This window comes from Haliotis rufescens, unplaced genomic scaffold (genome assembly GCF_023055435.1).
Source record: "Haliotis rufescens isolate VD_foot unplaced genomic scaffold, xgHalRufe1.0.p SCAF_1, whole genome shotgun sequence".
Lineage (NCBI taxonomy): Eukaryota > Metazoa > Mollusca > Gastropoda > Lepetellida > Haliotidae > Haliotis > Haliotis rufescens.
In genome coordinates this window covers 64,153,505-64,171,567 of record NW_025963779.1, presented here as the reverse complement: position 1 = coordinate 64,171,567, position 18,063 = coordinate 64,153,505, and the positions used below count along the sequence as shown (strand labels likewise).

The 18,063-nt window shown below is 39.5% G+C and overlaps 1 protein-coding gene across 1 annotated transcript; it reads left to right on the top strand.

Annotated features, from left to right (window-relative positions):
* Positions 1 to 12,160: 12,160 nt before the first annotated feature.
* Positions 12,161 to 14,340, top strand: LOC124142432. Its single transcript, XM_046510896.2, has 2 exons — positions 12,161 to 12,339; positions 12,806 to 14,340. The coding sequence occupies exon 2, from the start codon at positions 12,868 to 12,870 to the stop codon at positions 13,699 to 13,701; it is 834 nt and encodes a 277-aa protein (XP_046366852.2). The 5' UTR covers positions 12,161 to 12,339; positions 12,806 to 12,867; the 3' UTR covers positions 13,702 to 14,340.
* Positions 14,341 to 18,063: the final 3,723 nt, after the last annotated feature.

The window sequence follows — 18,063 nt, the reverse complement described above, 5'->3', positions numbered from 1 at the left end:
TGATTTTCTCTAGTCACCAAATGCCATCTAGGACTATTTCATATCATTGCTTAAATACCTAGATGACTGGTTACTTATATGCCCTCGTGGTGTAACGATATGTCAATACAGTATTGCATCTCGATATGGGGGCCAACAATTGATTTGGGATCCCTGTATCATGATACATTTCATTACAAGTTATTTGGGTATCAATAACAGAAACTGTTCAACCATAAGCTGATGCAGTTTCTCAAGTATTTCATGGTTGGATATAAATGACACAAAATTCACAGTGCCCTCTAGCCAAGATGTTTCTGGACTACAATATCTTTGAGCTCTGAAATTTAATAACAAATGATTCAGGGTTGTGACTCACCAGCAAAAAGAAAAAAATATCAACTTGAGAAATAAAAGTACTGTTTCAGCATACGAATCATATCGCACCCAAAGTAATGGATACGTATTGTACTGCGACCCCACCGTATCGCCTCTTCCCGAGGCAAGAGCGTTTCCACTCTTGCCGAACTAGGCTGGGATTATGGAGTTACATTTTGGCTGGGCTAACGAGTCTATGCATAGTCCAATTAAAATCGCGCACCGAAATCGTAATACGGTTTGTAAACTGTCATGCAGAGTTCAGTCGATTGCAGGATTTGCAAAGCATGTGCATCGCCAACTCGTTGTCAACAGATATTTTCCAAATCTCTTCATGTTTTTAATCAAGGTGCTTATGTGATTTGATGTACTTCGCGAAGTAGGAACCGTTTTATCACAAAATAGATCTTGATGGTCGATCAGATCGTCTTGACTGGGCGCCACCATTTTGTTTGAAGCAAATGCATGTGATACGAGAGGTGGAATCTGATTGGTCCATATGGGAGAGGCGTAGAATGGACATAACTCGTAAAAGCCACTGGTGGCGCTACGATCGAGCCCAGGAATTCCAGCCAAGTTCGGCAAGGGTGGAAATTGGACTTTTATAGTCAGTTAACTCTCCTACCTCGGGAAGATGACCGTATCGTTACACCTCTACTTGTGTCAGTTTGTCAATTTGTCAATAATCATTGCAGGTTTCATAGTTGCATCTATTCATTTGGAAGATTTTATATGATGAGAGATACAGTCCTCAGTTTGAAAGGCAGTTTTGTATGTCAGTCATGTTGGTAAATGGCAAGTGTTTACCGATCCATAATGTATTTGTCATTGTCTTCATTACCTTTGCATAAGAACAAGATGTGCAATGATAGTTTCTTTTGTGCAATATGATATTTGGTATGTTTGAATTACAATTATATTGTAAGCTTAGACAATATTTATTTCATTTTTGGTTGAGATTGTTTTGCGAAAAAAAATTATTTAAAAAAAATCAATTTCCAATATGGTTTTTGGTTTCCTCAAAATTTGAAGTAGGTAGAAAAAAATGTGGGGTGAAGGAATAGGGAAAGAAACAATTCATGGAAAGGCTGGATTAGCAACAATAAATTTTTTTTTTTGACATTTTACTTTTAGGTGGAATAAAAAAACTTCTCTTCATTTTCATTTCAATTAATTGGAGTTCGTAAACCAAGTTTATTTAAAAGTTTGGCCTTTTTCAACCTTGGTGCACTGAGAAATCTGTAGGATTGTCAACACATTAAAGTCTGGACTGCCTGCAGTCAGTGGTTTCTTGACGAGAAATGTTCATGAAAATACATGTACAAAAGATTTCAATTTACTGGAACATATAGGTTTTCTTGCATCAAAATCTTTACAAAGTGTGCATATATATACACTTAATTGCCTTTTTTACTTGCTTATATTTATATCTACCCCCCTAGGTTTAAATATATTTTTTCAAATAATGCATCTCTAACTCTTTTTATTCACACTTTTAGTTTTTGAAAATATACATGTATTTAGAAAGAGTGCATTGCAAGTATTCACTCTGAAAAATGTGACTATCTTTTTATTTGAGAAGAAGCAGCAGGTGTGTATACAAGCTCCTCACAGGAGTGTTTCAAGAATCTTGGTATTCATCAGTTGCAGGGGGCACGGGTAGCTCAGTTGTCTAAGGTGCTGTGATTTGCTGTGCAGAGTTGTGTCCCTTTAGCATGCTAGAAACCTATGATTGTGGGTTCGAATCCTGGTTCGCCCTGATTATGTTTCTAGGTTTTGTCAGCACCATACCCGTGCTCGTGGGTTTCACCGAAGTGGTAAACGTCTGAGACCTGCATCACTTCGGGCTTTCCTCCCACATTAAGCTGACATGCCGTGATATAACTGGAATAATGTTAAAAGCGGCATTAAACATGGCCCTGTGGTGTATCGGGGGACATTGGGTATTAGCAGCAGCGTCCGAAATATCTGCCTGGCCGCCTGCCTGCCTGCCTGTGGCTGGTAACTTTTCTGTCGGGCTGCATGAAATTTGCCTCCACCTGCCTGATGTATTCATTTATAACTCCTTGTAGATTCTCAAGTAATTATTTCAACTGAATCAAGATGCAATAGATGCAATTTGTCTCTTATTTTTTTGCGAGTTTTCAATATTTATAAATGGAAACAAGACTGAGACATTGTTAATATACAAAAGAAGGGTTAACATCCATAGTGCTTAATGAACACTGACAAGATGTGGTAGAGTTTTTGAGCAGTTTGTTTAGACATTTGTGCTTAACAGTATTTACTCTGAACATATGGACATGACATACTTGAGTTGCACTTATTTTTGTTTGATATGTGCATTAGACAAAACCAATGGATCTCCTTGGAAAGACCTCTCTATACACATTAACATTGGTATTTGTGTCATGAAACCAGACCTGGATCTTTATCAAAACCTCATGTTGTCAATCATTCAAAGATTCTGAGCATATTTCCAAATACATATAAATGTATTTGTATATATTTGTGATGCATTTTAAACCTTTACTTTCATGCTACATTTTCTTTGTAGGGAAAATTGTGACTTTTTATGTAAATAGTATATTTACAACCTTTTCTGTATGTGCTTTCACAAAGTGCAATCAATAGGTCTAGTCAGTTTGAAAGGGACACAGCATATGTCAACATAGAGTTGTACCTCCAAGCTTTAATATAATAAGATAAAGACATGTTGATGTATTTGAGGATTATAAAGAGTACACAAACTCATAAGTATTGTACCTATAATGTGCTTTGGAAGAAATGTGTTTTATATATCTGACTACAATAGTTTACCACTGGTCATAAAGCAGTTGACAACCAAGACAGAGTTGACATGGATTGCAATGTCTTTATTCTTGACATGGACTAACAGGATCAGGTGGTCAGGCTTGTTGACTGGGATGATGCATGTCATCGTATCCCAATTGTTTGGATCGATGCTCATGATGTCAATCACTGGATTGTCTGGTCCAGACTTGATTATTTACAGACCACCGTCATATAGCTGGAATATTGCTGATTGCGTCATTAAAACAAACAAACAAACAAACAAACATGGATTTCAATTCTACATTTCACAACAGATGCTAGTAACTTGAAAAGAAGTTGAACTAAAGAAGAAATCTCGAGTTCATTGATGCCAGGAGTTGACTTCTCGGGGGGTCACAATGTGTGTCATGGTCCCCAGACAGCATGACGTCATGCTAGCTCATTGGTTGCCTGCTTTGCCCAGGCTTGATTATTGTTTGCTGTGACTCCTGTACTGCCGAGTGCAGCATTAAACAGCATCCGCTCACTTACACACACACCCTCACCCACCCACTCACTCACTCACTCATGACTATGGTGTTCTTGTTGTATGGCTTGTCCCTTTCACATAGACTGTTCTCTGTGTGTTACTGTTGGCTGTTTCAAACATGTTATTGTCGAATTCTCCACAAGATGTAAATATATCATTGTTTCATTGTTTTATTACTTAGAAACCTTAGTTATTAATTTTGAATTGTTTATATGAAAGCCTTGTAGCTTCCCACTTCCGCATCTGAGAGATACCCGTTATTTCAGACTTGATGCCGTTATTGAGTATTTGATGTTTGGAAATGACTTCATTTTAAAAACAGAATGCCACATATCACAGTTTTCAAATTATTACCGAGAAACAAAATCACATTTATGAAGATGATTTATAGTACCACTTAAATGTCCTTCCTGCCTTCAAATCCCATTTAACAATGATTTTACTGAAGCACCCCCTCACATTAGCTTGAAATAAGCACTTGATATTATGTTCAGCACATCATTAGGGAGAAGAGGCAGGGTGAACTTGATCTTCCATGACTTACCAGATAGATTTAGGAAGTTATTATTAAAGGGGATGTCAAACTCTTGTATGTATTGTGATGGGGGTACATAAAAAGCCCTGTTTCTTTGTTACATGAAAATATACCTCTTTATTGAAATCTTGATGTTTCATGAATATATACCTCTTTATTGAAATCAAATGCTCTTGAGCTAGTATAAAACTTGATGAAAATTGATAGAGAAAGCATGTGATTATTTGTGATACAATGCCATATGATAGATTTCTGAAGTTTGGATTACCAATGAAATTGTATGCCCTTTGAACTGTTTGATATACTTTAAAATATATTTTCTTTATTAATAATCAGCAGAATCTATGCACTTGTACACAAAAGACTTACTTCAAAATTTACATATCGTCTTTAGCTTAAACAGAATCAGTAAATGTGTTATAATGTCAGAGGACTTTCTGGTTCATCACCTGATTGTCTGGTTTGTTTACATGCCACTTTTCATGATCAATTCATTTATTTTTCACCGATATTTTACCTTTTATGCCCAATTGAATCTGTTTCGGTGGTAAATCGAGACTGGTTATTCCCTGGCATTGACATTTTATATACAGAGTAAGAGGACATACCATTTCATTGTTTTGATCATAACTTCAGATTCCTATAGCTAAAAATGTATTAAGATTTAGTATGGTTTTCAGGGTTACCAACAGTTATCTTGTCTGAGAGTCCTGAGCTTTGAGGATGAGTACAATGTGTGAAGCACATTTCTGGTGTCTCTTGCCGTTATATTGCCGAAATATTGATGTGGATGAGGTTGCATGGGTGTCAATGTCTGCCTCCACTGCTGAGTGGTTAAGGCATTCGCTCCTCGAAACGAAAATCTGGGTTCCATTCCCCACAGGGGTAAAACATGTGAAGCCTATTTCTGGTGTTCACTACTGTGATATTGTTAGAATATTGCTAAAAGCGGCATAAAAGCTACATATTCACACACTCACTCCTACATTCTGTGTGATATGACTCCCTGAGACATCATAGGCAAATTTCTAGACTGTAAGTGTCGATTTTCACAGTCATATTCGCCATGCAAACTGCTATGGGAGCTGTTACCTCTATTTCTTTTCCTGAGCCACTTTGAGGACCGTAAGTAAATGACTGGTTTTGCCTCCAAGTTTGTTTTAATAGCCAATTCGCCCTTCAGACATCTATCATTTACTCATTCAAAGAGTAAGGGTGTTCATGGAATCTGTTAAGATTGAATTGCTGTCATGAGATTGGCAATCTTGCCGATCCGCCCGCCCATTGTGCTCTGTGTCACCAGCAGTGTAAATGCTAGTCAATTTTGGACACACGTGCATCGCCGTTCATGTTTTATTTTTCATTAAATATGCATATCTTCATATCAGTTATTCTATTGCGGAACAAATACCCATGCTTTCAGAAGTCTCCAATGTTATTATGTATACGCATTTGTTATTGTTGAAAAGTTTTATGTCAGCACAATCTCAATTTGTTTCTTTCTACAATGTTTTTTTTATAACTAGTTTTAAGTTGTGTTGAGTTTCAACATACTGTTCTGACATATAGGTTTTATGTACCAAGTTCTAGTCTGAGCAAGTTCTCAATAAATAATATAATATTTACTTTTTGTTTATCTAATGTTTACCCTAACAACAACCAAGTGACCTTTTCCTTGTCTGAACGTTGGCAACTGCGTCTCTTGAAGCGTTTGCTTGTCACACTGAATGCCCGGGTTGGATTCCCCTTATTGTTACAATGTGTGGAGCCCATTTCAGGTGTCCTCGCCGTGATATTGCTGAAATATTGCTAAAAGCGGCATAAAACCCACACCTCTCATATCAGTGATTGTGATTGTGGGTTTCAGCAAACGGATGCAGGTCGTACATATTCACATTGACCTGTATCATCTTAGGCTCCTGGGGCGGTCGGGTAGCCTAGTGGTTAAAGCGTTTGTTTGCTCGTCACGCTGGGACTTTCCCGACATCGATACATTGTGTGAAGCCCATTTCTGGTGTCCCCCGCCGTGATATTGCTGGAATATTGCTAAAAGCGGCGTAAAATCATACCCACTCACTCACTGACTCTTAAGCTTCACGAAACTGTCACAACCAGGGAAGTATCTAACATTCTAATGATCACAAGGGTTATAAAATGAGTGACTAGCATGCGATAACCCAGCCTTACTGACCTCAAGCGACAGCGGATATACGGGTTGGTTAAGCCGTGGATTGGAATAAAAATGAAGGTATTGTGTTTGGAGGATGGGGTCAGTAATTGATCAACCATCAAAACTGAAATCCCTTTGATTCTTCAGAATGTCAGTATCGGTCAAGCCCACAATGGGCATCAGTGTACGCCCCAACTCGACGACGGGCAGAAGATGATGTCAGAGCACAAGAAATGGGATTCGACACCGTTCTTCTCGGAGGTCCTGTGCTAACTGCCGCCTGTTATAAGGTCGACCTGTTCTGGCTCTACTTTGACAATCAGTGTGACCCCACAATTGTTGTATAGGTGATAGGCCTGGTGATGAGGCTGGCCAGGGCAAGATGTTGTATGGGTCTTTGTGTTATCGGGCTGAAACAGGGTCCACTGATTCTGTTGCAAGAGAGGCAGTACAACAGGCCGAGAACATGGTCAGTGTAACGCTGTCCAGTGATATTTCCTTCCCAAATCACCCGGTCTCTCTTGACTTGACCACATATGCCGCCTGTTTCAGGAGTGGCTTCGCACGCACCGATAGCAAGGGATTTGTTCTGATATATTCCAGCAGTTGTTGAAAATCGAGGTTCATCCCACAATACCTGGTGGTACATTATATACGTGTCTTACCAAACTCTTCTGAAATCAACCACGGGGGATGAATCAGCTGAAAGGGATGCCTGCCATGAAAACACACTGTTGATGAAAAGGTATTCTCGAACAAAATGCTTCATGACTTCACGTGTCTTATTAAAGTGATTTATTTTTTATTATTTGGGTGATATGGAGAAAACACTTAAATATTTTAAACTTTTAAAACCGAAATATAATGCATATTAGGAAAGCTCCAAATAAAAAGTCCGTTTTAACAAAATTCAGGTTTAACGAACCATCCATGTTCTTTTTGTATATGTAGACGTTTTTAGAAGTGGCCCGCCGTCATACACAATACAGAATTTAAAAGGTGGTACTTGTAACCTTGCCTGGCGCTCGGCAGGGGCTAAAACAAGGACTGGTCAGGTCGGAGTCAGTATACTGTGTCTGAGTGGAGTATCCATGTTAAACTGAGTGATAATCTGATTATGAGTGAGTGAATTACTCATGATCGGCGAGACTTGACAAGTCAGGAGGTTATGGGAAATAACAAGATCACTGAAGATGATATGAGACATAATCGTTATTGTTTTGTCGGTAGATAAGCATATTTGAGAATAAACGCTGACAGAGAGGGCCACAGAACATTTTAACAAATATCCAAGAAATGTGTTTCCAGAACATTTCCTTTTCTTATTTTTGAAACGGATGCTCAGCTTCTTGCTCTGCATCTGCCGGTTGTTTTTGACAGCGGATATACGTTTTCAGACAAAAATAACAAAAATAATTCGTTACTTATGACAGGTGCTGGTAAGGAAACTGATTATCACACCTGTCACATCATTCTCCAGCCTCTTCCTTGCCCTGCTATAAACCCCGTCCTCCCTCTGATGTACGTGACCCGTGAAGATTCGGGTTAGAATGGGTCTTCAGCCACCCATGATTGTCGTAAGAGGCGACTAGCGGGATCGGGTGGTCAGGCTCGCTGACCTGATTGATGCATGTCATCGTATCCCAATTGCGTGCATCGATGCTCATGTTGTCAATCAATGAATTGTCTGGTCCAGACTCGATTACTTACAGACCGTCGTCATACAGCTGGAATATTGCTGAGTGCGGCGTTAAACAAAAAACAAAAAAAACAACATATCAACATATTTGTTAGAATTATCAGGTAACTGGCTCAAACTGTGAAATACCAATAACATTGTAATGACATTAATACTTCATTTGAATGTGAATAGTTGCTTTATTTTCATTTAAAAAAATGTGTTACTTAAACGTGGCTGTGGCTATATAAGGATAAATCCTGGCAGAGAATAATGACAGAAAACCTAGCCTTTGAGAATTTTGTAAAGCAAACGGGGGCACGGGTGGCCCAGTCGTCTAAGGCGCCGCGATTCGCTGTGCAGAGGCGCGTCCCTTGGTCACACCAGAAACCTATGATTGTGGGTTCGAATCCCGGTTCGCCCCGATTATGTTTCTAGGTTTGTCAGCACCATACCCGTGCTGGTGGGTTTCACCGAAGTGGTAAACGTCTGAGACCTGCATCACTTCAGGCTTTCCTCCCACATTAAGCTGACACGCCGCGATATAACTGGAATACTGTTAAAAGTGGCGTTAAACCCAACTCACTCACTCACTGTAAAGCAAACGTTGATTGAAGATGGGTATCATGTTGCGTGTACTTGCCCGCATCATTATCTTAACAGAGTTGAATATGTTGTTCGCTTGTTTTGGGAATATCCGTCAGAAATTTGTCCAGCTATTACAGTCTAATTCAAAGATAAAGTTCACTTTATTTGTCGACATTAATTAAATGTTCAACGCAATAACTTCGAGTTACCCGTTACGACCCAGCCTCTATTCTCTGATATGAATATGTATATCATAATGTAGACGAGGGACCCCTCATCCAATGTCTTGTCCTTGAATAACATTCTGTTCTGTTTGACAAGGACACCCTCTTGTACAACTCGATCTGTATAATTACATGATAGAAAACGTCAACGCGTAGAACGATTCTCGATTATCGGCCGCAACAGATTCCTTTTGGCGTAAGAGGCAAAATAGCGACGAAAATTATATGAATAGATCACTAAAAATCAGCGATGACACGACTCGTTCGTGAAAATGTTAAGCATGTCCTACTTCACCAGAAGCACGCGCCACTTACACAATTTTCATAACAAAACAGTTTAAATTGTTTGATAGGCATTACTTAGAAGTTGACGGATGACAAGGTAGACACAATTTTATGGATAACAACTTCTTTAATACTGTAAAAAGCGATGTTTCGGTATAGATCCTTATATCGTTGTCAAGCAAGACTGAATGAGGTACAGTAATTTGGAGTTTAACTAAGGGAGCTGGGTATGGTGGATGTTTGTTTGTTTATGTGATTTTGATTTGGTAGATTATTGTGTTTTTAGATTCGTTTTATTAGTTCCGTTTTGATTAATAATACGCCTAAGGCCTTGAAGTTTTCTAGTTTATTTTGTGGGTTTAGTATTGCTTCTAGAGTGAGAGCCTTGTTTAGATTGAGGGTGGTTTGTAATGCGGTTCGATGTGTTCGGTAGTGTGTGCAGTGGATGAGTGCGTGTTCTGGGGTGTTCTAGTTGTTTGCAGCGTGGGCAGTTACCTGTAGTGTGTTTTTTTATTTTTTTTAGGTGATTATTTAGGTTGGTGTGTCCTGTTTGGAGTTTAGTGATTAATCTATCGATTTATTTTGATGGATGGAGAATTTTTGGTTTGGTTAGTGGTTTGCTGAGTACTTTTTTGATTTGGCTATTTGAGTTTAGATATAGGTTATGCCATTTTTTGGTGATTTTTTGCTTGTATACACTTTCAATTTCTGATTTTGAGATGGGTAAGTTTAAGCTTATTTCTGGAATTTTAAGGGATAGTTTAGCTGCTTTATCGGCGTTTTGATTACCGTATATTCCTACGTGGGCGGGTATCCACAAGAAGGTTATTTGTTTGCCTGCCTTAGTTAGGTCGTTGGAGCTTTTAAGTATTTGATTTATTAATTTAGGTCGGTTTTTGGTATTTTTGTTTTGGAGGGCTTGCAGTCCACTGAATGAGGGACTTAGTACAAATATATATTGTAGGTGGAGGATTAACAGTAGAGGATTAACAGTAACAACAATTGCACATATGAGTGGGATAACATTGGTATGTGTTGACAACAACTGTCACAACACGATGGACAGAGAACACATAGGTGGAAGCCAATGGCACATGAAGCCAATTAAACAGGATAAGTGATTATTGCTTGATGAGTTCATAGTAGGCGGATGGGATGAAATAGCCTTGATCTCTGTTGATTGATGGCTTGTGGCGGCGAATGTGGATTGCTTCTGTTAGTTTTCTTTTACTGAAATCAATGAGGTTGTTGGAGAGGAGTTGGACGTTGTCCCAGTTGATGTTGTGATCAGGACAGTTGTTGATATGGTCCGAGATGGCTGATTTACTGTCGGATTTAATGGTGGAGGGTTTGTGTTCTTTCATTCTGGTGTTGATTGGGCGGGATGTTTCACCTACGTAAGATTGTCAACGGTATAAGGGTCTATACCGAAACGTCGCTTTTTATAGTATAAAAGAAGTTGTTATCCATAAAATTGTGTCTACCTTGAAAAAAAGTTTGTTTATTGCCCAACGCTGCTCCCATCAATACTCCTTAAGAAATGAGAGTTCGAGAACGAGTTAAACTTTAACACTGCATCAGCATTGTTTCAGCCTAGACTGAAATCATTCATTGTCATGCTTTATCTTGAAGTTCAAATTTAACATTTTTGTTTGGTCAAGAAGCTATTATACTTTCCCTTTTTAAGTTCTTAGGAGATAAGGGCGACCTAGTTATCGAAAGGCACCCGAATACACTTTGCCAGAAGCCACTTGGTTCGAATCCTGATTCACCCTGATTATGTTTCTAGGTTTGGTGACATCTTATCGTGCTCATGAGTTTCACAAAAGTTTTAAACGACTAAGCCTTTCCTTAACACCAAGCTGACACGATCTTATATAACCAAATTACTGTTGAAAGCAGCATTAAACCCATCTCGCTCACTGATTCACTCTCACCTTTAGGTTAAATTGTCAGTTCAATTCGATATGCAGTTACCATTGGCAAACACTGTTTAATATCAGCTCTAAACCATTTTGAAGTCACCGGAAAGCATCATATCCAAATTTACTTTACTGCAAGGTTGCTACAACAACCATGACTGTAGTTGACAGGATGTCATTAGTAGATTAGGATATATATACACACGAGTCTCTATATTGAGACGAAAACCAACTGTGATGTGCGTCAACATTGTTTTAGCCGGTGACATGACTTCCTGCCGCTAGACGATAGTATAAAACTGTGAAACACATTTTGATCTCGACACACAACATGGATTTAATACGAGAATCAAGACCGGAGTCCATTACTATCACCGTGCTTGGGGCGGACAAGGTTGGAAAGACATCCTTTGTCTCTCGCTTTCTGAACGGGACATACCCCCCTGAATGTACTCCGACGAGCCATGAGACTTTCATCCGTTGCGTGCAAACTTCAGGTAATACTTAATTAGTTGTTTGTAATCTGTAAAAATGTCGTTTTATCGGCGCAAAATTACGAGGAAGCACAAAACGGTCATTTGCATTAAAGACGAATATAACTTTCACGTACCATTAATTCCTTACAACTCAGGGATAAAAACAGATTGAATGGTATAATTATTGCAATATTTACAAAATGTTTCACAACGGACAAATATCGGTTATGAGGTTGCCTGAATACCTTTATTTAAAATATTAGTACAGAGCCCACATGGCAGTCAATTGTAGGATTCCGACTGTATCATGAACATGTGTTTATGAATCACTATCACATAACAATGATACAAGGTGTTCGCGAAAAGGTGAGCGTATACTGCCCCCGAGGTGGCACCCGTCACAAACACACGCAAAGGCAAGTCACCTAAAAATAACCGCGGGAAACATATTGGTACAGTTCAAAATAGGGAATTGCATCGACCATCATTTGGAAAGGGTCTCAAACTGTCTCATGTTTGTCATTAAGTTTAAAATACACGTGAAGGCTGATGCAGTATGATTGGGTATGACGCTGGTTTATGTTTTTATGTCACCTGATTTCCAGAAGGAAGTTACCAGCAGATACAGGTGGTGGACACATCTGTGACAAAAGAGGCATTAGACACGACGGACACGCACATAAAAGACAGTGATGCCCTTCTGGTCCTCTACTCTGTTGACAAACGAAAGTCTTTGAAGAAGGCCATCAGGATATGTCGTCATGTTTTACAAATTAAAGGTAAATATTAGCTTATGTTTTCAGTATGACATGAGACCCGTGAAGTTCCGGGGTAGAATAGGTCTTCAGCAACCCATGCTTGCCATAAAACGCGACTATGCTTGTCGTAAGAGGCGACTAACGGCATCGGGTGGTCAGGCTCGCTGACTTGGTTGATGCATGTCATCGTATCCCAATTGCGATCATCGTTGCTCGTGATGTCAATCACTGGATTGTCTGGTCCAGACTCGATTTTTTACAGACCGCCGTCATATAGCTGGAATATTGCTGAGTTCGGCATTAAACAACAAACCAACCAATTACTTGTCATGCTGTTGGATTGTTGCTTTTCGCGCATTCAACACTGTCAAATAGCTGGAATATTGCTGAGTGCAGCGGTAACTAACAAACAAACAAACAAATGAGCCATAAATATTGGAAACATTGTAACTTGATCCTCACGTTATAGTTTGGTTGTCATTTACAGATTCGACAGATACCCCGTTATTTCTGGTAGGCAACAAGTCCGACCTAAAATGCGGATGGGGGATGAACAAAGAAAAGGTTAACAAATTTATCCAAAATCGTGTTTGTTGCTTTCACATGCAAAGTAGTGCCAAAACAAGCCAAAACGTCAGGTTGATATTTGACTCAGTAATAGAACATACCCTGATCAAAGCAGTGAAAGATGCCATGTCTTCCCAGCGGCGAAATACTCATGTTTCACTGTGCGCTGTAAATGGAGACCATCGCCCTCCGGCTAGAATTTCAAAGAACTCACTGGAGAGTACCATGGGTTCTGACGGGGATTCTGAGAAAAGATATAGTTTCTTACGGTCGAAACCCTCTCTTGAGCACGTGACACATCCTCCATGTCCCATTCGTGAAGACAGTATGAAGTCACAAGGCGACAGTTTGATTTCTACCAGGAAATCATCCAGTCACAAGTCCCCAGTGACGGTTATGAACACCCAGGCCGTGGAGGGTAAATCTTCATTTTCATCATCTGAAAGAAGAAGAACCAGCAAACGGTCACCTCCTTCCGTCTCAGATCTCGATAAGCTGAGGAGGACGTCGACAACTGCGGCGATCGTACAACCCAGGAAGTCACGCGGGTCCATGACGATTCACGCTGACAATAATATGGTAATGTCAAGTCCCCATCCCCACGAGGTACATGTCGGTGTAGACACAAGCTTTTGCGTTACTCGGGTCCTTGAAACTAGGCACATTTGCAGTGGAAGCTCAGAGTCGTCGGCCCTCGGGGAAGGAGACAACACAAATGGGAGACGTAGAAAAATCGGCATGTCTCTCCACTCTATCCAGGACCGACACGTGGAAGTTATTCGGCATCTGTTTTGCGTCTGTTGGGGTAGAAATTAAGAAGAATGGACAGAAGAAACAATGTAGCATCATGTTGCCAAGGTTTACATTTGTAGGGAGATAAATGGTGAAACAGGCCGTGTTGATTTAGGTTTTAGAACAAACCAACGAACACGGTTTGGTGCACCCCAATGATATCCTGATGGTCTAAGGGAGGTAACCCATCCTGTGGCTGCTACTTGTTCACCGAAGTGGTAAAAGTCAAAGACAGGAGCACGGGTGTGGTGCTGAGAACCCAAGAAACATGATCGCAGCGAAACGGGAATCGAACACACAATCACGGATTCCTGGCGTGCCCAAGGGACGCAATTCTGTACAGTGAATTCTTTCGCCTTTGACGACTGGGCCACCCGTACCCCTTTTTGTTTTGAAAAGACACTTTATCAGTTTGTGTGACATCGACCCTTATGTATTTAAAATTTGTGAAAACACTCTTGGCTTTTAAGAATATATTTTGAAGACAATGTATCTGTAACCTGTCTTTGAGACTTTATTGACTTTTAATGTGGTTTACATAACTGACATTGAGTTGGATGTTTTGATGTGATATTATGCCCTATGTGATAAGTCCACACTGGCTTGACCTTCCCAACTGTATGTATCTGTAGAACAGTGATCGATTTCTATCATTAACTTGATGATGAGATAAGAAGTAGCCCCGAAAGAGTGTGAATAAAGAATACAGAACTTTAATCCATGTGCGTTGTGTCTCTGTTAAGTAATATCTTCTTAATGCCTGTAAAAAACATGATGAACATCCTTTTCGTTTGTATACTGCTCAAAACAAGCTAAGGACCACCCAAGTCTTTCATATCACTGTAGTTAATCTATCATGGCATGACAGATTAACTATAGTAATATGAAAGAATGGGATGGTCCTTAACTTTTCTTGAGTAGTATAGAACAGGAAACGTCAACGCCAGAGGATAACCAATCTCGATTATCCCCCGAAACATTTTCCATTGGGCGTAAAAGGCAAAAATAGCGGTGAAAATGAAATGAATGGATCCCTTAAAATCAGTGATTATGAACACCAAGTGTTCGCGAATGTGATTATGTGCCACCGTCTAATTGTTTCTGAAGCGTTTCAAAATGAGATTCGAAGCCCGGAAATATCTGCAGAGACGTTAAACCCCAATTATCCTCAGGTCGCCATCTCTCTCTCCAGCCAACACACTACGTTTTCACAACGTTGTGGTATTGTTGTGGACTTGTAATATGACCTTCTTCAAACATTCGCCATCTTGGATGGAAAACGAGGCTCGGAGAGCATAGTTGATGGGGAACAGAGAGCATATTGTGACTCAGTGTCCCCGCATTTCACTGAAGGACATTACAAACAAATACTAGGTATCCTCTGTGTCCAATCCAGAAGATATTGCACATTTAATCCTGAGGTGCAAATAAAGTATGCTAGTATTACACTGGAATTCGCATTTTGCTGTCAGGATCCCGGAAGTGAATCGACAGGTGCATTTCGAGATACGTATCTCCGAAATAGATTGTTTAATCATAGCCTCGTCTTCATATGGATACAGTGTGATAGTATAATCAATGACAGAAAATTGTGTAGTAAACCAACAGCACAACATGAAACACGTCCGTGTATTTTGCTAATTTGATGAGTCAACGCGTGGCTTGGCGAAGTCGAGATATTCATGTTTATATCACGAGTTATAGAGGTGTTAGCTGCACCTCGCACTATCGTTTTGCCATCTGTCCAGTTGACATAAGGCACTTTTTCTGCTTTGATTTTCATCCAAACATATTACGATGTGAATGAAAATAGACTGAACATAATATGTGTACTTTCTTTGGTACATCTTCCCGAAGCAAGGGAATTGACTGACAAAAAGTCCAGTTTCCACCCTTGCCGAACTAGACTGGAGTTTCATGACTCCATCGTAGCGCCACCAGTGGCTATAACGTGTTATGTCAATTCTATGGCCGTCCTATTGACCAGATTCCACCTCTCATCCGTGCAATTCCTGCAATCTACCGAAATCTGCACTGCAGTCACCATGTTGTTTACGAATCGGTTGTCGAGTGCGTTACGCGATTTTTGATCGAACTGTGCCCAGGACTCGTCAGGCAAGCCAAAATATAACTCAGAATTTCCAACCTAGTTCCGAAAGGATGGAAACTGGACTTTAAAGTCAGTTAACCCTCTTGCCTCGGGAAGATGCGTTTCGTACGAATGGATGCTTAGTCAGCACAAAATCAGCTGCTTGGACTACTCCACCTAATCCCACTCTAGTCGCATCTTAACATTATATATTTATTTCAGTTATATATCTTGGCGCGTCAGCTTGATTTTGAACAAAAACGAAAAAAAATCCTTTCCATATTCACAAGAAATTGTACGCTTCCGGGTATAACATGAGGATGTGTTCAGGAATCACCATCAAATAGTGATGTACCTGGGGAGCGTATCCTGCCCCACCGGTGGCTCCTGTCACAAACACATTCAAGGCGACGTCATTTGTTCTCCTGAAAAAATAAAACAGGAACATATGGTTCAAGTCAAAACAGGGAATTGCTTCGGACATCACTTTTGTCACTGATGCGTTGGAAATGTCCACGTTTCTACCATAAAACGTTTTGAAAGCTTTTTTCAGGCCTTGAATGGTGTAACCTTGATCAAATAACACCTGTTACCAGAATGTCAAGACCACGCCCCAGCCCGGGCTAGGTGAAAACAAGAATTGCAGTTAGATCCGCTATCTCTCGTAGATCTCCTAAAGCCAAGAGATGCAATAGCGAAGGCCAAACTAACACTATTTATGGGTGATGGACAGCTACTCGAACGTATATAAACAGAGCAGCCAAAGATAAAAATGAGTGCGAAATACGCATCAGTCGGAAAGCGCGCGTTAATCTCCAAAGTAAGATAAAAATGAAGACTTAGTGATATCAATATACGAAAATAGAAATCATATCAATACAAAAACAGAAATTATGTGAATACCAAACTCACAATAGATATGTGTACCCAACTCGCACACACGAGTCTCAAAGAGGGACAGGTCAGCCGAAATTGCTTAGGCAGAAGGCGACCTCTTAAACACTTAATACAACAACAACACTCGTAACTCAGAAGTATTTGATAATTTAGATAATGCAGAGTGAAAAAAACATTTTGAAAACTATTTAAAACATCAAAACGAAATCACGTTTACACTAAATACAATTTGTCAATCAGAAATCGATTATCTATATATTGTGTGCAGATCTAAAAACTTTTACTGTTTATGTTTTAAGTTGAACCATTCGAAATTATAATGTGTGAGGCTAAAATATTAAAAAAGGTTGTTTAATATTGGATCCATTTTGACAGCTTTCTCACTGCAAAACATCCCATTCCCTTACTTAACTATATGTGCTCTATTGTCTTGGAATATCAAGCCTTCAAACAGATATGAAAAGCAAATGTCAATATACCAAAATTAGAAAACTGCGCCAAATATTCTAACAGTGTTAGTCAAGTGATAAACGGTCTCATTTACTCGTCGGTCGCCTTAGAAAAATCCCCATTCGTGATGTACTGGATCTACTTTCTAGTTCAGTCAAAGAGAATATTATTATTTGGAAACTGAAACCACGTGTATCCATTATACGACCACAACATTATATCAGATGTTTGACGTGACGTCATCCCCGCTAGGTCTGATCACGCGCACCTGTCTAGACGACAAATTCACAGCGGCGGGAAGTCAGCGATCGTCTATTAGACTACACAAATAACTGATTGTAACGTCATCGAATGACAAAAATAAAGCGTTCACACATTGCTGACATTTCACATAACATATCAAATAAAAATTGCAGATTTAAAATAGATTATCATACGATAATCGAGAGTACAGTCTACATTAATAATTTTTAAATCTAATATTAATTAGATCTAATATCCATGACAGAATGTTGGAAATACGAACCTGTCGTGTTATGATAATATATTATATTATCTGAAGAGATTTTTAATGTGTGTTTGATGATATATATACATACAAAATTTGTTATCAGTTATCTTGTGCAATCACAGCATGTACCGTGTATATTAGACTCACGGGAAATACTGTTTCATCAAACCAATCACCATTCGTGACCAACTCGTGTTATTCCGTGACAAGCCGATCTTCTTGCAGGTTACGGAAAGGGGCGAGTGGTGACGAATGACCAATCACAGCGCCATTATCACAGTTCCACAGTTTTCAATGTGACATGGGTGCATAATCAAAATTCGAAGTCGTTCGCTTGAAGTTCAAACATGGAAGAAAATGATGGAGAAGCGCGGTAACCACTTTACTAATCTGACCATATTTCGCAATCCGTAGCACTGTATAAAATATGAGTTACGCG

Coding starts and splice junctions, on each gene's coding strand:
- LOC124142432 (XM_046510896.2), top strand. CDS start 12,868: ATGAACAAAGAAAAGGTTAACAAATTTATCCAAAATCGTGTTTGTTGC.